Source organism: Cynocephalus volans, chromosome 2 (assembly GCF_027409185.1).
Source record: "Cynocephalus volans isolate mCynVol1 chromosome 2, mCynVol1.pri, whole genome shotgun sequence".
NCBI lineage: Eukaryota > Metazoa > Chordata > Mammalia > Dermoptera > Cynocephalidae > Cynocephalus > Cynocephalus volans.
This window is the reverse complement of record NC_084461.1, coordinates 178,037,373-178,063,711: the sequence shown is the minus strand read 5'-3', so window position 1 is coordinate 178,063,711 and position 26,339 is coordinate 178,037,373. Positions and strand designations below refer to the sequence as shown.

Genomic DNA, 26,339 nt, shown 5'->3' with positions numbered 1-26,339 from the left:
CGGCCCTGGTGTAACCTTTTTAGCGTACAATTTGGCATTATGGAACGCAACTTTAAATGTCTAACCTGGCTGGCCAGTTAGCTTAGTTAGTTAGAGCTGGCGTTGTGACACCAAGGTCAAGGGTTCAGATCCCCGACTGGCCAGCTGCCAAAAACAAACAAAATAATAATAAATGCCTAGCTTCTAACGCAGCCACTCTCTTTCTTAGAATTTGTTCGAGGCTTTCCCCAGGCCTCGGTACCTGTGCCACGTCCCAGGTATTAATGAGCCTTTGGTAGAGTAGGAACCAGGCAGATAGGCGCCACCGGACTGACAAGACAAGGCACATAGGGTAAGACGGCAGCGCCAGAAGCCAGGAGCGCAGGTCGAGAAGGTCGATCCGCTTTCCTGCCAGCTCGTCTCCCCACCCCCACCTCGGGGGCGGAACCGCGTGCGCTCCCGCCCCCGCCCCGCCCCGCCCCCCACCCGCTAGGTCCGCCCCCCGCTACCGCACCACCCAGTAGGCCCCACCGCCCAACAGGCCCCGCCCCGCCGACTGGCAGGCCCCGCCCCCGGCCCGGAGCGCAGTGCGGCTGCGCGGGCGTCTCAGGTTCCGAGGCCCGGCCGCCGCGGCTCTTTTGTTTCGCCGCCGGGGCCGGAGACGGATCCCGAACCTCAGCCCGAGTGGGAGCTGGAGCCGGAGTCGGATCGCACGAGCAGCGCTGAGGAGGCCGCCGCGGCGGACGCGCAGAGGGATCGGGACCCCTGCCCGGCCCACTGGGCTGGGAGCCGGCCCCGGCCTGCCCTATGGGGCGCGCGGCCCCGTCGGTGCGCCCGTGCCCGGCCCCGCGCCCCCGGCCCTGCGCCCCCGGCCGGCCGGCCCCGACCCACGCCTCTGCCTGAACCCCGCGAGCACCAGCCCGCCGCCCCTCGCCCCACGCCTCCGGCCCGCACGCGACATGGAGCCCGGCCGCGGCGGCATCGAGGTCGTGGGCAAGTTCGAGTTCTCCCGCAAGGACCTGATCGGGCACGGCGCCTTCGCCGTGGTCTTCAAGGGCCGCCACCGCGAGGTGAGGCCCCCGGCCAGGGAGCTCCGCTAGGACCCCCAGCCCGGGCTCCCCACCCTAGAACCTCCGGCCTGGTCTCCGCACCTCGGGACCCCCAGCCCAGGGTCCCCACCCCAGGACCCCCAGCCCGCTCTCCCCACTCCAGAGCCCCATCCCAGAGTCCCCACGCCAGAATCTCCAGCCCGGCTCCCTACTTCGGGACCCCCATCCCGGATTCCCTACCTTAGCACCCCCAGCATGCTCTCCCCACCCCGGATCCCCATCCCGGTTTCCCCGCTCCAGAACCCCCAGTCCAGGCTCCGCATGCCAGGAACCCCAGCCCTAGAGCCCAGACCGGGATTTCACCCCAGCTCCCCATCCTAGGATCCCATTCTCGTACCCCTGGGGCCCAGCAGGTGGGGGGTGGCTTGCGGGGGTCGTCCGGCCCTGAAGGTCCACCTTTGGTTTTCAGAAGCACGATCTGGAGGTTGCGGTTAAATGTATTAACAAGAAGAACCTTGCCAAGTCCCAGACGCTGCTGGGGAAGGAAATCAAAATCCTCAAGGTGAGCCTGCACATTGGGAGAGAGGTGGGGGAGAGAGTGGTGGGCTAGCCCACATCTGGCTATTGAGAAACTTGGGTTTCTGTCCTAGGAACTGAAGCACGAGAACATCGTGGCCTTGTATGATTTCCAGGTAAGGCCTCTGGGCTGCTGTCTGCTGGAGATGGGGTAGGGGTTCTGTCACCCGCTCAGGCTCCAGCCTGGCCAAGTACTGGAGCCCCTGGTGGGTGGAGGACAGTTCTAGGTCAGCCTCTGGGGATGGTGGAAGGAGCTAGACGGAGTGCCTCAGACCTGCCCAGGGCTGAGGTCTCATGGGGACCGTGGACACCCCATCTTTAGCCCAGATCTGGGGCCTGGGCTGCTTCTTGTTCTATTGGGGAGTCCTGTCTTCAGCTGTCTGACTGGGGAGGGGGTGCCTGGGCTGAGTTTCCCTGACCAGTGAGACATCTGGCTACAGCATGGCCCTGTGGTGGACCCCCTGTTCCCTCACCCCTGTGTCTGACTCAGTGGCTCTGACGTGGGTCTAGTGTCCAGGCAGGCCCCGGGCAGTCCTGTGGGTCTGGCCCACCTGTCTGGGCCGTGATTGTTTGTTGACATTGCTCCTTTGGCCAGACATTGGTCAGTCTCTCCCTGCGTCAGCCTCGCGGGAGGGGGAGGGGCTGCAGCCGCAGGAGATTCCTTCTTGCTGGCAGTTGGGGCTGGGCCTGCCAAGCACGGAGGCAGCCGCTGGCTGGCTCAGGAGGCTGCCTCAGGCCTGGCTGGCCCCAGAAGGCAGGCAGGCAGATCAGCCAGCTTCTCACACTGCCCTCCAGGCCCCTGGGCCCAGCAGCGGGCAGGGCTTGGGGATCCTGGATGCCCAGCTTGGGGACCAGAAGCCTGAGGCGGCTGAAGTGCTGACTAATGATTTTGAAACCTGTTTACTGAGGAAGTTCCCAGTGTGGCCGTCTGTGTTTTGGTGGCCTCCTCCCTCTTCTGCTGTCAGCTTTGCTGTGGCCTTTGGAGCTGTGGCATGTCACGAGGTGACTGTGGGGAGGGCCCAGGTCCAGTGTGTGATAGTGTGTACCTGGAAACCCAGCAGGAGACATGATGTTCTGGGTCCAGGAGGGCTGCCCCTCCCCCCTTCTCCACCCCGCCTTTCCTTTTTCTTTTCCTTTTCCTCACTCTCTGTCCTCTTCCCACCCTTTTCTTTCTGTCCTTCCCTCCCTTCCCCCAGCCTCCTCTTTCTCCCTCCTCTACATATTCTGAAGCCTCTGGTCAGAGCCACATGGGCCGTGGCGCAGCCCGTGCATCATGCTTGTGAGGGCCAGAGGAGAGTGGACAGCCTGTCCCTGCACAGGGACAGACCCAGTGTGAGCTACCCCTCCACCTCTGGCCACACCCCCTGGTGCTCCCCTCCAGGGTACCTCCAGGGCAGGCCTCTGAGAACGGGCAGACCATGAGTGGGAATCTAGGTGGTCATCTGCACACCCAGGGCCTGCAGCCCTCTTGCCATCCTCCAGTTCCTGCTCCATCCCAGTTGGGCCACATGCACCTGGTTGTGGGCATCTGCCACTTCCCGTGGTGTTGGCAATGCTGTGGCTTCCTCTCTGCTCAGAGGAAGTGCTTAGAAATGCTGGCCGCAGCCTCTCCTTGGCTCCAGCACAGGGGCTTCTCGGCTGGGGCTCTCCCCACTCTCAGGGGTGTTGGGATTGTTTCCCTGCATCCTTAAGACTTTTAGGAGACAGAAACCAGGGCTCAGGAAAAAATGATTTGATTTTAAAAGTAGATAAAAAATGATTTGGCGAAGAAAAGACGTTACAGAAGGGCATGCGCTGAAAGGTAACTCTCCCATCCCTGTTCAGCTGGAATACCCCCCCTCCCCAGCACTTCGTAGGTTCCTGGCCTGTGGGGATGGCCTCATCACAGTGGATGTGACCTGTGTCTTTCCCCGCCACAGCACACCCACTGTTCTGCACTGCAATTTTTTTCACTTCAGAGTATATCTTGGAAGGGCTGGCCCGTGGCTCATTCAGCAGTCTGGTGCTGATAACACCAAGGCCATGGGTTCGGATCCTATATAGGGATGGCCGGTTAGCTTACTGGCTGAACGTGGTGCTGACAACACCAAGTCAAGGGTTAAGAGCCCCTTACCGCTCATCTTTTTAAAAAAATAAAAGAGTATATCTTGGAGAAGGTTCTGTGTTATTGCACATAACTGTCTCAATCCACATCAGAAAGGTCACACCCCTCCATTCCTTTCTGGAGGAGCCACCTGTAAGCCCAGTCCTGGCTCTGCCACCTACACAGCTGTTTCCTTATGCAAGTGTCCTGACCCCTCTGCCCCTGGTTTTCCCCCTGTGAAGGAGAGACCATGGAGATGTGAGGACAGAGAGAAAGTGCACGCCCTCTCTGGTTGTATGGACCACATGGAGGTGTTGGAGGTGTTAGCCTCCATCACAGTTGTGGCTGTGGTGGTTATTTACAGCCGTGTGGTACCCACTGCCTGATATTCCAAAATCCATGTCACCAGCCCCCCTGCTGACGGGGCATGAGGCTATTCTGGGATTCTGGCACATCAAGTGGTGTGGGAGCAATTATCCTTGGACTCTTTTTTGCCGTGTGTATCTGGATCCCTGGAAGTGCACTCCTGTTTAAGAGGGATGTGTGGTTTTAATTTGGATACCTGTTGTCAAATTGTCTTCCGGAGAGGCAATACCAGTGGTCCCTCAGCAGCCTGTCTCCTGACAGGGCAGCTTCAGGCTTTCTCATCTTGGCTGTGTGAGAAGTGGAACATGGCATCTCTTAGGGTTTTGTTTCAATTTATGATGAGGGAGGTTCAGTATCTCTTGACATGCATGTGTATGTTAGAAATACCTCCTGTCCTCAGCATGTATTTATTTATTTTTATTTTTTGCAGCCAGTATGGGGATCTGAACCCTTGGCCTTGCTGTTACAAGGCCATGCTTTAACCAACTGAGAAACTTGAGATAGGGATTTTTTTTTTTTTTTTTTTATTGGTGGCTGTCTGGTACCAGGGTACAAACCCTTGACCTTGGTGTTATAACACTGTGCTCCAACCAACTGAGCTAACCGGCCAGCCTGACACATATTTCTAATAGGCAGTTGGTCCTTTTCTTACTGAGACTGGATGGTACTGTAGTTAATGACATTTGCCCTGAGCCATGCCTTACTCTGAGTCCTGCTTCCACCATTAATTTACCTGTGTGACCTTGGGCAGGTAACCTCTTATAGCTTCAGTTTTCTTACCCATAAAATTGTGATGACAACTCAAGTATAAGTGCTTAGAACTGTGCTTGCCATATAGTGAGTGATGTGTAAATATTGTTATTGACTTGTAGGAGCTTTTTACATATTAAGGAAAGTAGCCCTTTTGTGATAGTTTGCAAATATTCCCCCCATGTTGTTTCTTGTCTGAGATTATTTTTGTTTGTGTGGGGTTGTCGTGGTGGTTGATTTTAACTATACAAAATGGTAACATTTATCAGGCTACTGAGTGCTTAGGAGGAAGGTCCCTTGCTCTTTTCTGAGTCTACCAAAGCTGTGGGAGGCAGCTGGAGCACCTGGCCTTCTTATTGAGGGTAGAGTGGTGAGCGCTGGTCTCATCCCATGCTGTGTCCAGACTTATTCTCACCTTGGGAGAGCAGCCACCATTGTAATCAGGGTATAGGATTGTGGAGCCAGGCCCAGTCCTTGCCCAGTACGTCCTTGGAGGGGGAATGATGGCCACAGGCCTTGCTTCGAGGAACCTCTAGAAGCTAGTACACCATCTGGCCGGTTCCCTGCAGCCAGACACCTTGCTAGGCCTCCTAGCAGTGACTCACCTGGGTCCTGCAGACAGACCAGCTCCCAGTGAGTTACCTGCTGGGAGGCCCACGCTCACAATTGGGGCCTTTCAGGAACCACACTAGCCACATGCCCTGAGTGATGGCCTGTGAGCCCGGGAAGGTGAGCCTGGGACTTGGCTGTGATTCCCCTTCCCAGAGAGTGGGGAGGGGGCTGCCAGGCCAGACTGGGATGGTCTTTCCTGCAGCTTGAGTAGGGGCGGGTACATGCAGCGGGAAGCCCTTGGTGCCAGGCTCCAGCAGTGACCTGTGAATAGGGCCCCGGGCCTGGGCAGTTCTGGAAGTTGTCTACAAAGTTGTGTTTTCTGTTTGTCTCTGTTTGCTTTATCTAGTTTTTAAAACTTAAAATTGTAAGATCAAGTAAACATACAGGAAAGTGCAAAACATAGATGATGAAATGCCTGACGCAGCAGGCACCTGCATGAGATAGAACATGCCGCACCCAGGAACCTGGCCTAAGCCCTCCCTGGTTGCTCTTCCCTTCCCAGGGGGCCCTCGGTCTATGCTGTGGTCGCTCCTCCTGTTCCTCACCTAACACCCAAGTTGCGTCTCACCTGTATTGGACTTACTGGAGCGAGACACTCGGCCCTGTACCAGAGGCCACTCTGTTTTCTGTGGATGGTAGGGGTTGCCTTTTTGGTGCTGTGTGGTATCCTGACTGTTCCCTGGTGTATGTACCCATCCCTGGACAGTGTGGGGGGGGTGTGTCTCAGCTCAGCCGATAGACAGAGCTGCTGCCACAAGTTTCGGTGGGGTTTGCGCCAACTAGGGATGGTTCGATCTTGGGAGGAATGTGTAGAGATTGTGACTTCCTGAGGGGTCTCAACAGCTCATGCTGTCCTGCACTGGAAGTGTCCCCACTTTTGGGGTCAGTCCCCGCTCCCCCCCCCCCCCCCCCCAGTCAGCACTGGATTCAGTGCCCTGCAGCAGATGCCTAGACCAGGGAATGAGGGGACTAGGAAGGGCAGCCCCCAGGGAACCAACACACATGAGCAGATGCAGGGGGTCCTGCCTTCTCAGGGTGGGGCCAGGCATCCCTTCTCTTTTGGAAGCTATGCAGAAGAATCTAGCCTGTGGGGGCAGAGCAGCTCTGTCCAGGCCACAGCTGTGGCTTTTGCCACCATCTGGAGCCAAGAAGGCCGGCTCTGGAGGAGTTAACTAGGTCAGCGCCTGCCGCCCGCCCACCAGGCCCAGCCCAGATCACCAGACAGGAGCAGAGTTGACAGAGGGTGGGAGCTGGGATCCTATTAAGCAAAGCACCTTAGCGCCCCAGGGGCCGGTGGCTCCTACGTGCCTGGATGCCCGTGCCAGGCAACCCGGGACACCTGGCCTCAGTGCCAGCCATGCATGTGTGATGGGGGGAGCAGCAGGCCCTGCTCAATTGGGCCAGCCCCACCCCCCAGGCCCTTCTGTAAAAAGCCACAGCTGAGAAGGGTACTGGGGTACTGGTTTTGTTCTCCCCTTTTACAGGTTTTGTTTTGTGGTCAGGAGCCTCAGGGGCGCAAGGTTGGAGTCAGTCATCTGGAGGGGATAGCCCAGTGGAATGGTCAGAAGTCTGGGTTCCAAGCCCAGCTTCCCCTCATTTCCTCCCAGACCGTGAGGTGGGACCTGCTTCCTGGGGTTGAGTGACTAGTGTAGGGTGCCAGGCTTGTTCACTGTTAGGATACGGGTGTGTACAGGCCTGCGCTTGCCACGACTGTATGCGTGTGTTGTAGTGTAGTGGGCTCCCCAAAACCTGCCGCCTGAGAGTGACGTGTGGCCAGCAGCTCCTGTCTGCCCCCATGGAGTCCCCACTCCCCAGGGGAGCTGGTATAAACCAAATTTAGTCAGGCCAGGGCTGGTGGAGGTGGGACCCAATGCCCTATCTGGGTTCTGAGTGGGCTGATGGCCCAAGAGAGCCACTTCCCATGGGTAGGGATGGGAAGACCCAGCAGGCAGGGCAGGGTGGCCCCAGGTGGATGATGGGCTGGGCGGGGCCTAGGCTTCCTTGGAAAAGCTCCCCACCAGTGTGCCCAGGGCACTGCCAGCTTCCTGGGTTGGCCCACCTTCTTCTAGTCCCTACCAGAGCTGGAGGCCACCCCTCCCAACTCTTCCAGGCAGGTGGGCAGTCACAGGTGGCTACTGGCTTGGTGTTGGCCTGGGCAAGGGAGGCTGAGGCCGGGGCATGCCTCCTGACCTGTGGAGACCTCAGTGTGCCCCCGTTTGGTGGGCTGGTGACTGTACCTGTTGCTTGGGCCAGTGCGGGGCTGATAGAGCCTCGTGCCCTGAAGGTTCGATGAGGGCCTAGCCCACAGACGCCTGCCTGAAGCTGTCATCTGTTCCATGGCTGCCTAGGTCTCCCAAGGCCTGAATGCTGTGTGGTGAGGTTGAAGCCCCCACCCCGCTAACTCTCTGTGTCCAGTGCCTGGAAGGACCTTCTGGGAGAAGCTGAGCACAGGCTTGGGGGTGGGGGGGTGCCGTGGTCTCTGCTGAACAACCAACCTGGGTGGAACTGCCCAGCAAAGTATAATGTGGGGGGCAGAGGAGGCTGGGGGTGCTGGGATCCCCACAGCCCCATGCCCACCAAGGGTCTGTGTCCCCTCCTGGGAGGCAGTGCCCACCAAGGTTTTTGGGAGCTGTGAGGGCAGGCAGCACAGCGGGGTAGTGTGGGAGCAGGCAGAGGTATCTCAGGGGTGACATCTGTGGGCCCTATGGGGCAAGGCCAGGGGCCTGGGGGTGTCAGGGAGCAAGGAGGGTTCTAGCACCAGGGAGCAGCCAGGATGGCTGGAGGGGGTTTGGAGAGGTAGTTTTCTGTGGAGGGGTGGGCAAGGCCAGATGACTCATGGGGGGTTCTTGGAAGGGCCCTGGCTAGACTGGGCAGGAGATAGGGGTGGGAGCAGGGGCCAGAGCCTCATTGCCAGGGTCCCGTGGGTCTTCAGGTGTGAAGAGGACTTTGTTGTCACTTGAACCACACGGATCCCCCTGAGCCTTTGACTGTCTGGGGGAGAAGGAGGTTGCCCTGGGGGAGGCAGGACACTGGGCCCCACTCTGCACATGCCTGTGTCTGTCTCCCCAGCTTACCCTTGTCATCTTGTCCCTTGTCACCATGTCCCTTCTTGTTGTGGCCCTGTGCAAGTCAGGCCTGAGTCCCAGCTCTGCAGGCCAGGTTCTGGTCCTCCCCCTCTGCTCTCAGGAGAGCAGGGGCTTGGGGGCTGGCGCCTGCTCACTGGGGCAGGGAATGGGTGTTGCTGTATCTGAAGCTATTTCTGGTCCCTATCTCGGTCACCTCTACCCTCATCACATTCTTTCCACTTGATTGCCTGTCCTGTGGGGTTGCTGGAGCCTCTGTCCCCCTCTATCCCTCTCTGACTGGGGGCTCCCACCTGCCCAGCCGCTATCTCTCCCTGCAGCTGGTGGCCGCCCAGCTAGCCTGGAAGGCTGGGTGGGAGGTGGGGCTGAGGCTTCTCTCACTTGGGGTGGGGCACCTGAGGCCAGTCAGGGACCCCAGGCGGGGCCCCATGGGCCCTGGGTGGGACAGCCCAAGGCCTGTCTTTGTGAACGTCCGTCCCCTTTCTCTGTGAGGTGCCTGAAGGTTCTCAGTCCCCTACTGGGCCACAACCTGTCTGTGGAGTCTCAGATGGCAGGGGTGGGGGCTTGTGGGAGCACCCTCCCCTCCCCTCCCCTACCTGCTGGACTGCTGCTCCAGCTCTGGGGGTGGGGGTGGGGAGCTGCTTCTCACGTTTTATAGGGACTGGTATTCACAGCATCTGGTCACCAGCAGCTTTGTGCTGCTCCCCACTAAGGAGTTCTAGATGCATGTCTGGCCCTCGGGGGGCTGAGCAGGGGTTGGGACCCCTGCCAGGTTGGGACTTGAGGGCCAGCAGCTGGGGAGGGGCCTGCCTGTGTCTGACAGGTGGGGGAGGTAGTGGCTGGCAGCTGGGGGAGTGAGCTGTGAGTGCCTCCTCCAGCTGCTAAGAAATGTTCCTCCTGCAGCCCCTCCCTCAGGACAGGCAGCCCCTCCCTCCTTTGAGAGGGCTTTTCAGCAGCTCACAGACCTGCCCACATCCTCTTTGCGTCTCCCCTCAAGTCTTGGGGGTAGTAGATTGGGGTTGCCTAGAGCAGAATGTGGAGGGGTTGGAGGGGAGGGGGCTTCCTCCTCCTGTTCCCAAGGCCCTGCAGTGTGCTTAGCATTTATGGGGTGGGTGTGGGTGGGACCTTGCTCTTCTGTCTGACAGAGCCACTCCCCTCAGTTAGGGAAAACACCCCAACTGGACACAGGATAGCAGGTGGTTATGACCCATTCCACCTGGTGTGATTTGGCTTCTGGGCCTCAGTTTCCTTGTCCTTGATGTGGGGTGTGGATGGCTCATCCTACTGTGGGTATACAGGTGCAGGTCACGTGCACGCTGCTCTTGGGGGTCTGGGTTCACATGGGCACCAGGATGGGCTGCCCTAAGTGTCTCTTTCTGTTTCATGGGGGCAGCTGCAAGAGAATGCGGTTGGCCCCCAGCACAGGTCTGTGTCTGAGGGGAGGGCCCAGGAGAAACCGGGACCCAGCCTGAGTGCATGCCAGCTGGGTAGTGCAGCTGGATGCCTCTGGGCCTCTGACTCAGCCTGGCAGGGCCACCCTGTAACCTATGGCATTGATTCCAGAGCCAGGAGCTGGGCAGTTTCCTCAGCCTGAAGGTCAGGCCAGCCCACCCACTGGCCTTGAACCCTCCCACTGGCTGGGTCCCCTCAGCCAGGAGTCACCGCTTGTAGGTTGACAAGCTGAGACCCGTGAACACAAGGGAGATACTGGAGGCTGAAGCCCATGCCCCACCTGCAGGCCTCCCTCACTGGCCACTACTTCTGTCACTCAAACCCAGCAGACTCCCACTGCAGGGCCCACTCGGCCTAGCTGCATCCACACTCCCTGCAGCACATCCTCCCGCCTCTCATGATCCCTTCTTTGTTTGCAGGAAATGGCCAATTCCGTCTACCTGGTCATGGAGGTGAGTGCTCTGCAGGGCTGGCTGGGAGGATGGGCCAGGGCAGGCAGAGGCCACGTGGTCCCAGGTGTCTGTGTACCTGTGGGCTGAAGGCCACAGCGCTGGGAGCCACAGAGGGAGGGATGTGGCTGGAGGGGGTGACAGGTACCACCACTGATGTTTTCCAGCAGAGAATGGGGGGAGGCTCTGCCCCAGGGTTACTGGCAACTGCCTGATGGCATGTCACTGGTCTTTTGCAGTACTGTAACGGTGGGGACCTGGCCGACTACCTGCACAGTGAGTGGACACGCCATACTGGGCGGGGCTGCGAACGGGGCCCATGGATCCCCATACCCAGGTCAGCCTAGTCCAAACATGAGATGGCCTGGCTTTAATGTGCCCTCCAGCGCCTACCAGGGTAGATGGAAAGGGGACCTGAGCTGTTTCGGGCCTTAAGGACACTGTCCATCCATTCATCCACTCAGCAGCTGTTTACGGAGTGCTTCTGCCACAAGTGGAGAGACAGCCATGACCACAGAACCTCTGCTCTCTCAAAGGACAATGTTCTGGTGGGCGGGGGGGGGCATCCCTGAACAAGACAAGTGAGTGAGCGCCTGGTGGGCAGGGGATTGCAGGGAGGGAGGGGGAGCTGCAGCTCTCATGTCATGGCTGGGCAGGTAGCTTTTGGCTGGAGCAGAGTTGAGCTGAGTGGCTGCAGGGGCAGCATGAGGGCTCGAGGGGCAGGTGTTGGCAGGACCCCTGTGCTGGGGGTTCTCAATAACTGTCTGAGCTGTAGGCCCCAGTAGGGGTGGGGGCGAGTGGTGCTTTCAGGCGGTCTTTGGTGCAGGGTGTCCTGCTGAGTTGGAGGTGGGAGAGAGCTGGTCACGATGATTCCAGGGACTCATCCTGTGAATCCAGAAGGATGGCATTGTGGTCTGTCGTAGTCCATTGGTGCTGCCGTAACAAAATACCTTTGACTGGGTAGTGGATAAACAGCAGAAATGTATTTCTCACAGTCTGGAGGCTGGAAGTCCAGGATCCAGGCACCAGCAGATTCGGGGTCTGGTAAGGGCCTGTCTGTTCCTCACAGATGGCACCTTCTGTGTGTCCTTATGTGGTGGAAGGGGCCAGGGTCTCTCTGGAGCCAATTTTATAAGAGCACTAATCCCATTCATGAGGGCTCCACCTTAATACCATCACTTTGGGAGTGAGGATTTCAACCTGTGGATTTGGGGGGACTCAAGGCCACAGGGTCCGGCCATCAGGTGCTCTGTTGCTGGGTCTGTGGACTGTGTTGAGGTTCAAGGGAGGCAGAGGCCCCAAGGCAGCCCTGGGCTCCTGCTCTAGGATGTGGAGGGCAGCCCTCTGTGGCAGGGAGCGGGGAGGACACGCAGCTGGGAGTGGGTGGGCTATGTGGGGCAGCTCTCTCTGTTCCGAGGGGCGCTTTCCTCAGTGTGTGCGTGCTCTGTGCTGGGGGCTCTGGATGCCTCCCCAGGTTGGGGACACTGGCTTGCTGTGGCTGAGCTGTCAGGGTCCCTCACAACGTGGCCTGTGTTGTACAGGGCCCTCTGAGTGATGGTGGCTGGCCAAAGCCCAGGGCTGCTGGCCTTCAGGCCCCTGGCCCTGGGCGCTCTGGGCTGGCCACCTCAGCCTGGCTTTCCACGTGGCCAGGATGTGCCTGGTGTCTGTTCCTGTTCTGTGTGGCTGCCACGCTGTGTGCTGGGTCCATGACCTTCAGTGGCTGGGTGGTAACTGGCTGCATTTCAGGCTCCACAGGTGTCAGGTCAGTCCCAGGCCAGCCTCAGGGAGGAGGGTGGGAGGTGCAGGGAGACCAGGGGTGCTCGTCTGGAGAGCTGGGGAGTCTTGGGGCTGATGGTAAGGATGTTACGGGGTGCTCACACATCCCCGCGTGCATCTGGGAGTCCATTTGGGCCTCCCTGTGTCTGAGGAGAGGCTTTAGAAAGATGGAGGAAGGGCAGCGTGGCTCTGCCCAACTTTCTTTGAGGTATCAGGCTGAGGTGAGCCTGGCTTTGTGCACAGAGGGGTTTTAGGATCTGAGATCTAGATTTTAGTATGAGGTAAATACATGGTCTCTCTTGGGGGGGGGGTGTCTCCGATGTGTGTTTCTGTGCTGTATGTCTGTGTATCTCTCTCTGTGCTGTGTGGATGAGTGTGTCTGTGTATCTCTGTGCTGTGTGTGGATGTGTGGGGATTCCCTGCCTGGTTGCCTCTGGTTTCCCTGCTTGGGAGCCTCAGGAGAGAGCCACTGTTTGTTCCTGCTCCCCTCTAACGGGTGGGTGCCTCTGCTCAGCTAGATCCTCCACACCTCGCCCTAAACGGCCTGGTGGACCAGCTGGGGCCACTTGAGCTGCCCTGGACACGGCAGCTCTGCCGCTGGCCCCAAGCTCATTGCTGGCAGAGGGTGGGGCCTCTGTGACCCTATTTAACCCTGGGTGCAGATGGGCACAGGGGCCTTGCTCAGGGCTACGTGCCTAGTTGTTCTCTCATGGACAGCCACAGTAGGCTGGGACCCCTGGGGTTCCATCCTAGAACTGTTGGCTATAGCTGGTGCTTGCCTTAGCGGGAGAGGAAGATATTAGGAAGCATAACTAGATCATTATAATCTGAGGAGGAGGAGCAGGCTGTTTAGAGAACATCAAGAGCTGGCAGTTGGGTGTGGAGAAGAAGGTTCCAGACAGAGTCAGCAGAGGATGGATGGCCCAAGGTGAATGGCAGGGCTGAGACCAGGAAGGGCCGTGGGGGAGTTTGGAATTGGCCTCTGTTGGGGTGGAAGCCCTGGTATGTTTTAAGCAGGAGAATGGCGTCCGATTCCCAGTTTGTGGGGATGGTCTGCCTATTACCTGCTGGGCAGGGGGCCCCTGCAGAGGGAGGAGCAGCCGGTGGGTGGCTGGCGCTGCCCTGGGTGCCCCCCTGAGTGCTGTCTCCTGGCAGCCATGCGGACACTAAGCGAGGACACCATCAGGCTCTTCCTGCAGCAGATCGCTGGCGCCATGCGGCTGCTGCACAGCAAGGGCATCATCCACCGCGACCTGAAGCCCCAGAACATTCTGCTATCCAACCCTGGAGGACGACGTGCCAATCCCAATAACATTCGCGTCAAGATCGGTGAGGCCCGTTGAGGGGGGTGTGACCCCGGGCTGCAGGTGACTCCAGGCTATAGCCATCCTGATGCACCTCTCTCCTGCAGCTGACTTTGGGTTCGCCCGATACCTCCAGAGCAACATGATGGCGGCCACACTCTGCGGCTCTCCCATGTACATGGTGCGTGTGTGCTTGGGGCTCCTGCTCTGTCTGCTCTGATTTGCAGGCACCTGGCTGGCATCTGTTACCGGCCAGTGTGCTCTGGGCCCATTCTGCACTGTAGCACTGATCTACATTTCTGACTCCACAGGCCCCTGAAGTCATCATGTCCCAGCATTACGATGGGAAGGCAGATCTGTGGAGCATCGGCACCATCGTTTACCAGTGCCTGACGGGGAAGGCGCCCTTCCAGGTGAGTGAGCCAGCAGCCTGGGGGTAGTCAGTGTCAGGGAAGGGCTGGCCGGTGGCCGCAGCGCTCCCTCAGATGGCCTCACCTAGAGCCCTGCAGACCCCACTCCCTGCCACATCCTGCTCATGGCTGAGGCTGGTCTCCCAGGATGGGCCAGTGAGATGGACCTGATGCTTCAGCCCACATTTGTGCACACGCCTCTGCCTGCTGCCTCCCGCATGCTGGCTGTGTCCCATTAATGGGGTCATGACCCCAAGCACGAGGGCCCAGAGCTGTATGCAGCCTGCAGGGCAGGGGTGCAGCACCCAGTACCTGCTCCCTGCTCTGCATGTCAGCCTTATGAGGCTTTCTGCTGTGTCCTTGCTTCCTAGAGCAGCGCCTAGCACACAGCAGGTGCTCGGTGAGGGAATGTGTGCGTGAGTTCCACTTAGGGCCCAAAAAGAGGGGCAAGCCCCTACTCTGGGGCTGCTTTCTGGGGTGGGGTGGTGGACTACTCTTTAATTTCAAGGGGCAAACAGCCAGTGGCACCAAACCCGCGGCACCCAGGCCAGCTGCCGCTTGGGCTGAAGCGGGGCACTCTCACCCCTGAAGTTCCACAGCCTGGATGGGGGCAGGGAGGGAGGTTCAAACGTATTCTGGGCTGGCAGTCCTGGTTGCAGGCTGGCTGGGGACGAAGGCTCCGAGACCAGACAGTGACCACCCGGCTTGGCCTGAGCAGCAGCCAGAGGCAGGGCCTAGCCGGGAGCAGGCACTTATGCTGTCGCTGCCCCACTAGGCCAGCAGCCCCCAGGACCTCCGACTGTTCTACGAGAAGAACAAGACACTGATCCCCACGTAAGCACCCCTCCTGCGCTCCCCTCGACAGGCTCCCTCCCGCCAGACCCCCTAGTCAGCCCCATCTCCTTTTCGTCCCACCAGCATCCCCCGGGAGACCTCGGCCCCCTTGAGGCAGCTGCTCCTGGCCCTGCTGCAGCGCAACCACAAAGACCGCATGGACTTTGGTGAGTGGCTGGCTGGACTCCCAGCTATGCGACAGGCATTGGGGGACAGGCACCTTCAAGAGCCCCCCTCCCCACTCACCCACCCATGCAGCATTGGCTTGTTGGGGCAGGGGCCCATCTAGCTTCATGCCCTGTACCTCCACACCCTACATGGACACTGGCCCCTCTGTAAGCCTAGTTTAGGTGTCAGCCTCGGCCTGGGCCACCCTCAGATGGCTGGCCTGAGGCTGGGCTCCTGGGGGTCCCGTAACAGCTGTTTCTGGCTTCTGGGGAGCACCAGTGAGTTTTGCAAGGGAAATACTGAGAAGACCACCCTCTGCGGGGTGTAGAGGGTGGAGGTGCTGGCCAGGGCTGAGGCAGGGCGGCCAGGTGTGTGCAGGGGCTGCCAGCTGGGGCTCCATCTCCGCACCCAGGGGAGGCTGGGAGGGCCAGTCTTTCACCCCAAACCCCTGCCCATTGCCCCCATACCCTCCCAGAGTCCCCCCTGAGGCCTAGCTCCACCTCCCTTCTGCAGATGAGTTTTTCCATCACCCATTCCTGGATGCCAGTGCCTCCATCAGGAAGTGTGAGTTTTCTGCAATCCTGGGGCTCCTGCAGTGCCGGCACATCTTCCTCTCCCCAGGGCTGGTTAGGGCCCTCGAGCTGGACTGGGGAGTGGGAGCATAGGGAAGAGGCCTTGACCTGCATCCCCCACCAGGGAATGGTTACTCAGGTCCCCAGCCCTCTCCAGCCTGGGCCCTAAAGCTGGGGAGGTGGGTGCGCTGCCGAGTGTTTGCACAGACTGCAGTCATGGGGGTGCCTGGGAGGTCCTCCCCTAACCTCCCCATCCTGCTGGTCAGAGTGGGGGCAGGCAGCATGGGGCGGGGGCACAGTAGTGCTCATCCAGTCCCTGGGTTGGTTCTGCTATGAGCATCTGTCCCCAGCACGGGTGGGATGGGGCCAGGGAGGAGGTTCTGCAGACTGACCTGCACCCCTCTCCCAGCCCCGCCTGTGCCCGTACCCTCATACCCAAGCTCAGGGTCTGGCAGCAGCTCCAGCAGCAGTTCCACTTCCCACCTGGCCTCCCCGCCGGTAAGTCTCTGCCCCTGGGGCCAGGCCATGGCCACTCGTCAGCTGGCCCCGGCCCCTCCCAGGGCACCTGCCTTGATTTCTGTCATCTGTGTGAGTCATGAAAGACACAGATGAACATGTTCTGCTTGAAAGTGTTGAGCTTTAGAAACAGGCAAAAACCGTTTTCAGCAGCCACCACCACCTCCACCCCCACCCCCCGTCAGTGGCTGCTTGGTCTGGTCTTGAGATCCTTTTCTGCACTGCTGTGCACACCTGTGCCCAGGACAAACACAGGTGTAGAGAGGGGATAGTTGCCTTGGCTGTGTGTGGGGGCTGTGTTCTGGGACCTCCCCTGTTGGCACTGTACCCTGCACTGCATGTGACTACAGAGTGTTCACTGAACCCACCCCTGCCCCAGTCTGCTTGTCCATCTTTCCGTCTCCCCAAACACCTAGGAGTATGGTGTTAGTGGTGGGCAATGATGAGTCAGTGTCTGGGTTCTCCTGGCCTGGCCCTGTGACTAGGGATGGGTTCTCTGACCTCAACTGCCTCCTCCGTAAGGTGGGCAGGGGGCTAAGGCTGAGGGGAGCCATGACTGCTCATCCAGGGTGCAATGTGACCCAGGGGATGAGCCTCCATCAGCTGTGTGTTGTGTGCTGGCCACAGAGCAGTGCCCGCCAGCAGCTACTTCCCTACTGGACACAGCCCCCATGCCACCTCCTTCGTGGACACATGGAGAAGTCAGGTGCAGAGGAGCTGGTGGCAAACACCTCGTAAAACAGGGCCTCCTGTGAGCTCGTGGCAGCCAAGGGCTCCCACCTGGCTGGTGTAGTGGGCGCAGCTCTGTTAGGGTGGCTGTTCCCTTACAGGGTGGCACACAGAAAGAAGAACACACTGAGCCCCCTTTGCTCTGTACTCTGAGGCCCTGGGCCATCCCAGAAGAGCTGGGATTGCCTTCCCAGAATCTCGGGGGTCCCCCGGCCCCAGCTCACCAGCCCCTCCCTCTGGCTGCAGTCCCTGGGGGAGATGCCACAGCTGCAAAAGACACTGACCTCCCCAGCCCACACTGCTGGCTTCCTGCATGGCTCCCGGGACTCAGGTGGCAGCAGCAAGGACTCATCCTGTGACACAGACGACTTTGTCATGGTCCCGGCCCAGTTTCCAGGTCAGGGGGCTCACTGGCTAAGTCACGGCCCCCAAGGTGTTTGTGGGAGGGGGGAGTACAGTGGACATGACAGATGGACCCCAGTTGTGCATGGTCTGGACCCATCTGCACCCTAGCCAGTCAGAAGGGTCTCTGGTCACTTGTGGCAACAGCACTGCTTAGCCAGTAAGGTTGTTTCTGCTAAAACCACTCCTCGTGGTCAGCAGGCGGTCTGTGGCCTGAGGCCCCATACCCAGGTGCCCCTGGCTCCTCCAGGCCCTTCTGCACCCGCCCTGGCAGGCGCCCCCATACTTGGCCATGTCTCTCTGTGGCTCTTACCCACACCACACACGGACTTGTGTATTTCCTTCTTGGAAGCCTCCGCAGAGTGGCTCGGGCTACCCATGTGGCGCTTGCTGAGTGAAGGTGCTTGGACCTCTTGGGGCAGGCCAGGGGTGCATGGCTCCTCTCACAGACCTGTACCCTGTCACTTCCTGACTCTGTCCCTGGCTACCTGAGTCTCCAGCACCAGTGCTAGGTGGGCCCTGGCCCTGGCATCCTGGGAATACAGTGGCTTGTGGAAGCCCCTCAGCACCTCCAGGCATCTCAGATCTGCGAGATGGCGAGGGCCAAGCCAAGCCTCAGATACTCCCAGGGAGGGGCCTGGCCCCTTGCCAGCCATCAGGGCTACAGGAAGATGGACCAGTGACAGGACAGACCCTCCCGGGGGTGGGAACCTGGGTGCTCCTGAGGGGGCTTCAGCTCCCTGGCCTCACCCTCCTCACCTGCTTTTCCTGGAGTTGGCCTGAGGCTGGGGGGCAGGAGACCCACGGTGTCAGGACACTGGAGAAGGGCAGCCCGCCATCCTGGTGGGGAGCTGTCAGGGAGTCACAGTGCGCTGAGGTGGGCCTGGAGGGCAGAGAGGACACCCAGACCCAGTTTTGCTGTCTCTCACCCGCAGGTGACCTGGTGGCTGAGGCGGCGTGTGCCAAGCCCCTGCCAGACAGCCTGATGTGCAGCGGGTGAGCCCCCAACCCTGAGCCCTCTGTTTTGGGAGAGACAAAGGGTGGTCTTCAAAGTGGACAATGTTATGTCCACCCAGTTCACACTCCGCCTGGGATCAGGCGATCAGCAAGGACCAAGACTGTAGTATCCGTTGCGGGCTGGGGATGTTAGGGAGGGCCTGGGGTTTGTGTACCACTTTGGTCTGAGGGTGCTACCCTGTCTTGTCCCTTCTGCCCCACCAGGAGCTCGTTGGTGGCTTCCGCTGGCCTGGAGAGCCATGGTCAGACCCCATCTCCATCACCCCCCTGCAGCAGCTCCCCTAGCCCCTCAGGGTGAGCAGGAGCGCCCTGGCAGTGGGGCCATGACACCACCACCTTTGTTCAGGCTTGGCCGGATACCACGCTCCACTTGGACCGTCCAGTGGAAGGGACTGTCGTGGGAAGGGCATTGCCCAGGGGTGGGCTTGTCAGCCAAGGGCCCTGCAAGACTCCAGGGCCAGCAACTGCACAGCACCACCACTACCCTGAGCCTGCAGGGATGGAGGAGCTGCTTGGCTGCAGTGCTGGAGTGTACGGGGGTGTGAAAGCCTGATTTTTGCAAGTCTGGCAGGTGGCCCAGGGGGGCCTCTGCCCGAGGATGTCTGGGCTTGGGCTCCATCCCAGCACCCGTCTCTAGTGACCCTGACCTCTCTCTCCCCACCACAGCCGGGCTGGTGCCTTCTCCAGCAGCAGGTACGGCGCCTCTGTCCCCATTCCAGTCCCCACTCAGGTGCAGAACTATCAGCGCATTGAGCAAAATCTGCAGTCGCCCACCCAGTATCAGACAGCTCCGTGAGTACAGGGGCCCTCTAGTGTCCAGGCATATCACAGGAGCATGTGGTGAGAGCCCTGCCATTGTCCCCTTAGAGAGGGGCAGGGCCATTGTGCATGCACAGCTGTGCAGGCTGCGCACTGCATAACTTGGCACCACCATTCTCTTTGTGGATGTCATGGGATTCTAGTTATTTTGATGGTTTTCCGGTAGATGTCAGTAAAGTGTCTTGAATTTACAAACCAATGTTGATTTTGGCAAATTTCAGCAGATGGAAGTAAACATTGGAGGGAAGGATAAATTTTGTAATTCATGGAAGGCTGCATGGGCTAGTAGTTGTCCTTACGGGGATTGTGACCCCAGGGTGAGGGTGCCTGGGGGAAACACTGGGGCCCTCTAGCTCCCAGTTTTAACTCTGGGCAAGAAGCCTGAGCCCGACCCCTCCCACATACTCACTAGTGACGGCTTCTGTTTGGACAGAGTGCAGCGAGAGGAGCCACCTGGCATTGCTAGGGGAGTTTCAGGATTAAGGGCCCTGGGGTTAAGGGCCTCACCACGCACCCTGCAATGTCCACAGGTCGTCCGCCATCCGCAGGTCAGGCAGTACCAGCCCCCTGGGATTTGCACGGGCCAGCCCGTCACCCCCATCCCATGCTGAACATGGAGCTGCCCTGGCCAGGAAGTTGTCCCTGGGTGGGGGCCGGCCTTACACTCCTTCTCCACAAGGTGAGTCTCTGGGATGGGACTGGTGGGTGCAGCCTCCTGCCTGGGAATGGGCATCTCCCAGGGTGGGGGTGGGGCAGGGCAAGGAGACACTGCTGTTTCTGTCCCACCTTGACTCTGGTGGATCCTTCTTTTTCCCAAGTCGGAACCATCCCGGAGCGGCCGGGCTGGAGCAGGGCACCCTCCCCACAAGGAGCCGAGATGCGGGGTGGCAGGTCCCCTCGTCCAGGTAGGTACAGCCCAGGCAGGTGGAGGACAGAGGAGCCACCACCCTCCCTCACATGGGGCCACAGTCCTATTCTTGTAGCAGGTGAAACAGTTTTAACAAGCACAAGGCTTGAGGTATAGAGGACAATGTCCTCATCCACTCTGGCTGTGTGACCTTGGGCAGGTTTCTCAGCCCCTCTGTGCCTGCTTTCTCAGGCGCAAGATGGAGAATAGGGCATTACCTCCTAGGGTGGCCATGAGGGTGAGATGATGAAGAGAGTGAGGGATCTGAGATGCGTCTGCTGCCCTGAGGCCTCCATGCACGGTTGTGGTGGGAGTGGTATCTGCAGTATTTTTTGTTCATTAGCTGGCTGGGCTAGGCACTGACGAGGCCCATGTCCTGCCCCTAGGCTCCTCCCTGCCCGAGCACTCCACCCGCACCACCGGGCTGGGCTGCCGCCTGCACAGCGCCCCCAACCTGTCTGACCTGCACGTCATCTGCCCCAAGCTGCCCAAACCCCCCACGGACCCACTGGGAGCTGCATTCGGGCCCCCACAGGCCAGCCCTCCCCAGCCGTCCCATGGATTACAGTCCTGCCGGCCCCTGCGCGGCTCGCCCAAGCTGCCTGACTTCCTGCAGCGGAACCCCCTGCCCCCCATCCTGGGCTCCCCCACTAAGGTAACAGGGCCCCCACAGCCTAGCTTTCAGGGAGAACAGAGCTGGGGGAGGAGGTGGGGTGGGAGCAGCTGGTCCTGGGGAAGGACAAGGAGGGCAAGTTCACACTGAGGTCGCTTCTCCCCATTCTCTTGCCTGGGCTCAGCTCGGGCCACACTTTTCTGTGAAGAGCCAGATCAGCCCTGAAGTCATGGCCCCACCTTCCTGCCATGCCGTCCTGTGTTGTGGAGGGGGGCTGCCAGGCAGAGTGGGAGTTCTCAGCACCTTCCCTGCCCCTCCTAGGCCATGCCCTCCTTCGACTTCCCCAAGACCCCAAGCTCCCAGAATCTGCTGACCCTCCTGGCCCGGCAGGGCGTGATGGTGACGCCCCCTCGGAACCGGACACTACCCGACCTCTCAGAGGTGGGGCCCTTCCAGGGACATCAACTGGGCCCTGGCCTGCGGCCTGCTGAGGACTCTAGGGGCCCCTTTGGCAGGTGAGTGGGGGAGGGAAGGCTGTGGCTGTGGGGCTTCCGATGGGGCTCCCCCACCCCACCCCTGGCCTTGTCTTGCTGTGAGCTCCTGGGGGCTTCTGGGGATGCCTTGCCTGGCAGGGCAGTAGAGAGCCTGGGTTTCACCTGGCTTGCTCTGCGGCCCCATGTGGGCTCTCCCCTCCCTGAACCTTTGTCCATCTGTGAGGTGGGGGACAGCAGCATCCACCTCAAGGGGTGTGTGAGGGCCAGTTATGAGGTGGGGCCCAGCCTCTTCCACCTTGCCTGCCCACTTGTGCCCGTCCCACAGGTCCTTCAGCACCAGCCGCCTCACCGACCTGCTCCTTAAGGCTGCATTTGGGACGCAGACCCAGGACTCGGGCAGCACAGATAGCCTGCAGGAGAAGCCCATGGAGATAGGTGTGGGAGGGGCTCCCAAGTAGGGGGTTTGGGGGGCATTGGCTGGCAGGTCAGGCCCTGAGCCCCTCTTTGCTCTCCTAGCGCCCTCTGCAGGCTTTGGAGGGAACCTGCACCCAGGAGCCCGTGCTGGGGGGGCTAGCAGCCCATCCCCAGTGGTGTTCACTGTGGGCTCTCCCCCCAGTGGGACCACGCCGCCCCAGGGCCCCCGCACCAGGATGTTCTCAGGTAAGGCCCATTCGGAGCTGGCACTTTGTCCCTTCTGGGGGCTGTGGCAGTGCCTTGGGGGTGGGGGGTCCTTTAACTCGGGGTCATTGGACCACAGCCCCCTGGGACCCAGGGACTGGCCGAGGAAGTGGCATATACACCCCTTAGAAATCCATACTCAGTCTCCTCACCTGTAAGATGGACTCAGTCATGGTGCCCCCTGTACGGGGCACCCATATGAATCAGTCAGTGAGCGTAAGGGACCATGCTGCCAGTCCTCAAAACACAGGTCAAGCAGGGATGGGTGCCCAGGGACTGGCTGGATCCCTGTGGGTTCTGCTTGGGAAGGGACAGGGGTGGGAGGGTCTGGCCATAGCCAGCAGCTGCCACTGGAGGGGGTCCTGACACCTCTGCAGTGAGGGTGGTGTGCTTCGCGTCCCCGACTCTTCTGGCCTGCAGTGTCTCTCCTGGGGTGGCTTCTGGATGTAGTAAGATATTCAGTGAGGCACATCTGGGTCTAAGGGGTGAAGAGTCAGGAGGGGGTGGGAATGGGGTCTTTGTTCTGTAGAGTGGGAGAGGAGCATGCCTGGGACCCTCACTAGCCATCTCTCTGCAGTGGGCTCCTCCAGCTCCCTTGGCTCCACCAGCTCCTCCTCTGCCCGCCACCTGCTGCCCGGGGCCTGCAGTGAGGCCACCACCACCGAGCTACCTGCCCCAGGTCACTGCTGCAGCTTTGCCGACCCAATTGCTGCCAACCTGGAGGGAGCTGTGACCTTCGAGGCCCCTGACCTCCCTGAGGAGACTCTCATGGAGGTGAGGCTGGGAGAGGTGGGCTTGAGGAGGCCTTTCCGTTCTCCTACTTGGAACCTCTGTGCCTCATGCTGCTGCTGCTGTGGGTGCCGCATGTCCCAAGGTGATGGGGCTGCAGCAGGGGAGGGGATGTGGGTAGCTGTGGCAGGTCATGGCCCACCCACTCCCCTCAGCAGACTCCCCCCACAGTCCCTCTTTCTGGGGCCTCCACCAAGGAGCCTCCATCGAGACAGGCCTCTTCCCACCATGGGCACATGCCACGCTGACCTCTGCTTCTCCCCAGCAAGAGCACACAGAGATCCTGCACAGCCTGCGCTTCACACTCATGTTCGTCCAGCACGTCCTGGAGATTGCAGCTCTGAAGGGCAATGCCAGCGAGACAGCCAGTGGCACCGAGCACCAGCTGCAGGAGAGCGTGGTGGCTGACCAGATCAGCCTGCTGAGCCGCGAGTGGGGGTGGGTGCCAGCCGGGGACAGGTTGGGGGGGCAGCCTGGAGGACCAGGCCTCACTCATCTCTGACCCACTGGCCACCCTCCAGCTTTGCAGAGCAGCTGGTGCTGTACCTGAAGGTGGCTGAGCTGCTGTCCTCAGGCTTGCAGACTGCCATCGACCAGATCCGGGCTGGCAAGCTCTGCCTGTCGTCCACTGTGAAACAAGGTGAGATGGTGGCTGTGGGAGAGGAGGCAGGACATGCTAACTGGGGAGAGGGTGACAACAAGGCCCTGAGCAGGCCCAGGCTGGATGGAGAGCAGCGGGGAAGGGTGGGTGTACAGGCCCTGGGGTACAGCCAGCATGCAGAGGACAGAGGAGATGGGGTTAGAGGACACCACAGGACGTGCTAAGGGCTGGCCTCACATGGAGAGCCATGGACGTGTGCATGCTTCCCCCCCAACACACACAGTCACACCCCATCACAAATGCTCTCCATGCTGGGCTGCCAGAACAGATCCTGAGCCACCTTCTCTCTGTTGGCTGTGGCAGTCTCCCACCCTGAGTCCCCGTGGTTGCACAGTCTCCCTCCTTTGCCTGTCGGCTCTGCTTGTCCCCTGCCGAGGGAGGGCCTGAGCTGACTGCAGCCACACATACCCTGCCCCACAGTGGTGCGAAAGCTGAATGAGCTATACAAGGCCAGTGTGGTGTCCTGCCAGGGCCTGAGCCTGAGGCTGCAGCGCTTCTTTGTGGACAAGCAGCGGCTCCTGGATCGTATCCACAGCATCACCGCGGAGAAGCTCATCTTCAGCCACGCCGTGCAGACGGTATGGGACACAGGGACTCCTACATGGCTCTGTCTGCACTGGGATGGGGCAGTGTTGGCATAGCTTGGGAATTTGGCAGTGTCACTCCTGGGTTGATGCTGGCCCAGTGAACATCTTTGGAAATTACAGTACAATGTCCCCAACCCCCGCCAGCCAGTTAATAAAAGAAGGGCCTCCTTGAGAACGTCCCTGAAGGGCACTTGGAGTTGGGCCTGGCACTCGGCCCTGCACTTTAGTCCATTGCCATAGCCCAGGGGACATCCTGGCCATGCCCCCAGACTTAGTTTCCCCAACTGTAAAACAAGAGAACTGGCTTTCACACTTCTTAGGCAAGATCTGTCCCAGGCAGCCAGACTGGAAGTATGCAGCATGTGGCCTCCCTGCCTGGGGATGATGTGAGGCAGGGCCTCCTTTTTAAAGATAATTCATATATTTAGAAAAAATTCACAGTCTAAACAGATGGATAGGGAAAGTCTGCCTCCCCCACCCCCCAATTCCCCTCTCAGGCAGGAGTGCTGCTGGCCACTGCCCTAGTGACATCATCGCCAGCCGTGGCAATGACCACACTGACTATCCTGGGCTTCACACAATGGCCTGCACGCTGAGCTGCATTGTCACTTGTCCACCACCACCCACCCCTCCCATCTGCTGCATGGGGTGTGCTGCGTGGTGTGGCTGCCCCTGCAGCCAGCACGTCGCGGTTGTGGCCTGCACTCAGCCCCTTTGCCCTTGGCCGCAGGTGCAGTCAGCTGCCCTGGATGAGATGTTCCAGCACCGGGAGGGCTGCGTGCCGCGCTACCACAAGGCACTGCTGCTGCTGGAGGGGCTGCAGCACATGCTCACGGACCAGGCTGATGTGGAGAACGTGGCCAGGTGCAAGCTATGCATCGAGCGCAGGCTCTCAGCCCTACTGACTGGCCTCTGTGCCTGACCTCCCAGGCCCAGCCCGCTGTGCCCAGGCAGCTGGACCTTCTCTGCCAAGCTCCACGGCCTCCCTGCAGGGACGCTGGGTGGAGCCAGGTGTCTGCAACCATGCAGTTTGGCACTGCTGCTGCTTCTGTAGGACACGGATCAGTGCTGTGGTTCCATGCTGGCTGACCCTCAGAGCTTCTCTCCAAGGCTGCCTCACACACAGGACTGGCACCTGCCACCCCGTGAGACCTGAGGACAGAAGGGCCCTGAGACTGCATTGCCGATGTGAGCTCTTCCTCTGGCCAGAGCCTTCCCTGCACTTGCCCAGTATAGGGCATGTGGCCTCCTGGCTTTCCGTTCTCTCCAGGAACGTCTCCCTCTGAGACTACCCACCCAGCTTTGTAAATCACCCAAGCACTTTATGCAGATAGAGACTTGAGAGCCTCAACTTCTGCGGTCCGACAGCGTGACCGCAGGAACCTGTTCCTGGCGGTTGCCCTTGAGGCGTGTGTACATACCATATACATACATACATATATAAATAGCCCCATGAGCGTGTGTGAGCGTGTGCGCCGGGCATGGCTGCTGCCTGTGTCTGGTCCTGGAGAGGAGGGCAGGCTCTGCTGCAAGTCCTCTCATTTAAATGTTCTCCAGAGACAGACAATGTGGAGCATCTTGCTTTCCAAATGCAGAACAGACGTTGTAATCTTTCACACTTTACTCCTAAAAAGTGTCTTACTTTAATGCAGCTCATTTTTCCTTTAAAGTAGAAAATGTGTAGGTGTTTAAGGAATTATTTTGGCAGGATGGGGGCAGGACAGGGTCAGGCCTCCACATCACTGTGGGTGCTGAGCCACGGAAGCAGATGGTGCTGGGGTACGTGTGGCTGGGGTGTGACAGGCCACTTCCCCAGCTGCCTGGTGCAGCCATATGTGCGTCTATGTGTGGCTGTGTGTCCCCGACCTGAACATGGAGGACAGGCGAGGGTGAACTGTTAGTGCAACAGAAAAAAAAATATGCAAAACTTTTCCCCATCAAGCTTTAAGAGTCAGTTTTGGTGGCAAGGCCCCTCCTCGGTAGGCAGGCCCCGTGACAGCCCTGTCCCTGCCACACCTGGACAGCCATCAAGGGGGTCTGCAGAGAGGCCTGCCTTGCAGGGTCCAGATGTGACCCAGGCTGGAGACCCTTCCCTGGTCTGCCCAGCCCTCGGCCCTGCTCTACCTAAATTTACTTGAATGTATCCCTGAAAGTCCACAGGAGGCATGTGTGGGTCCACAGCACCCACAGCGAGGGGTTCAAAGGTCATACGCCACGTACACAGACAAAGATACACACACACGTTTTTCTTTGCAATACTTGAAATATTGCCACTGTGCTTGGACTTACAAGAAGAAAAAAAAAAGATCTCCACAAATCTTTTCTCACTACCCTGAGGACTTTCCTTGTACCTTGCTGCGTGTGACATGTTAGTATTTATTGCTCTGTGGCTGCTGGGGAAGCCGGCACCATGGGAGGGCCGTGCCTGGCTTCCTGGTCCTTGCTTCATCTGTTGTGGCCACCTGTGCGTGTGTCCGGAGCGGGATCTAGGTGCCCAGCCTCAGGAACACTGCCTCCAGTTGTGTGTCTCAAGTGTGTCCTGTTCACAGGATAGTGCTCCACTCTTTGTCTATTTTAAAACAAATTTTGTGTAATTCCTCCCCTTTTGCGTTATATTGTGTAATATCAATTTAAGGAAATAAACCTTTGGAATTGTTGAGCTGG

The 26,339-nt window shown here is 59.5% G+C and overlaps 1 protein-coding gene across 3 annotated transcripts; it reads left to right on the top strand.

The window, feature by feature from the left end:
* The first annotated feature begins 574 nt into the window (after positions 1 to 574).
* Positions 575 to 26,339, top strand: ULK1 (unc-51 like autophagy activating kinase 1). Of its 3 annotated transcripts, XM_063083558.1 has the most exons (28): positions 575 to 1,049; positions 1,498 to 1,590; positions 1,679 to 1,720; positions 10,370 to 10,402; positions 10,639 to 10,675; positions 13,011 to 13,103; positions 13,331 to 13,504; positions 13,587 to 13,660; positions 13,791 to 13,892; positions 14,665 to 14,723; positions 14,808 to 14,890; positions 15,405 to 15,455; positions 15,873 to 15,961; positions 16,955 to 17,105; positions 18,046 to 18,106; positions 18,332 to 18,421; positions 18,794 to 18,919; positions 19,477 to 19,625; positions 19,765 to 19,851; positions 20,240 to 20,508; positions 20,788 to 20,981; positions 21,286 to 21,395; positions 21,477 to 21,620; positions 22,216 to 22,412; positions 22,693 to 22,865; positions 22,949 to 23,067; positions 23,509 to 23,666; positions 24,406 to 26,339. In XM_063083558.1, exons 1-28 carry the CDS (start codon positions 939 to 941, stop codon positions 24,595 to 24,597), a joined length of 3,261 nt encoding a protein of 1,086 aa, XP_062939628.1. In that variant the 5' UTR covers positions 575 to 938; the 3' UTR covers positions 24,598 to 26,339. The 3 variants fall into 3 exon arrangements, with proteins under 3 accessions (XP_062939628.1, XP_062939643.1, XP_062939635.1); XM_063083565.1 differs by lacking the exon at positions 13,011 to 13,103 and having other exon boundaries at positions 576 to 1,049; XM_063083573.1 differs by lacking the exons at positions 22,949 to 23,067; positions 23,509 to 23,666; positions 24,406 to 26,339 and having other exon boundaries at positions 22,697 to 22,855.

Bases quoted from the DNA above. Each gene is read 5' to 3' on its own strand.
- ULK1 (XM_063083558.1), top strand. From the start codon at position 939: ATGGAGCCCGGCCGCGGCGGCATCGAGGTCGTGGGCAAGTTCGAGTTC. The intron at 1,591-1,678 runs GTGAGCCTGCAC...TTTCTGTCCTAG, and splicing joins AGGAAATCAAAATCCTCAAG to GAACTGAAGCACGAGAACAT. The intron at 10,676-13,010 runs GTGAGTGGACAC...TAATCTGAGGAG, and splicing joins CCTGGCCGACTACCTGCACA to GAGGAGCAGGCTGTTTAGAG.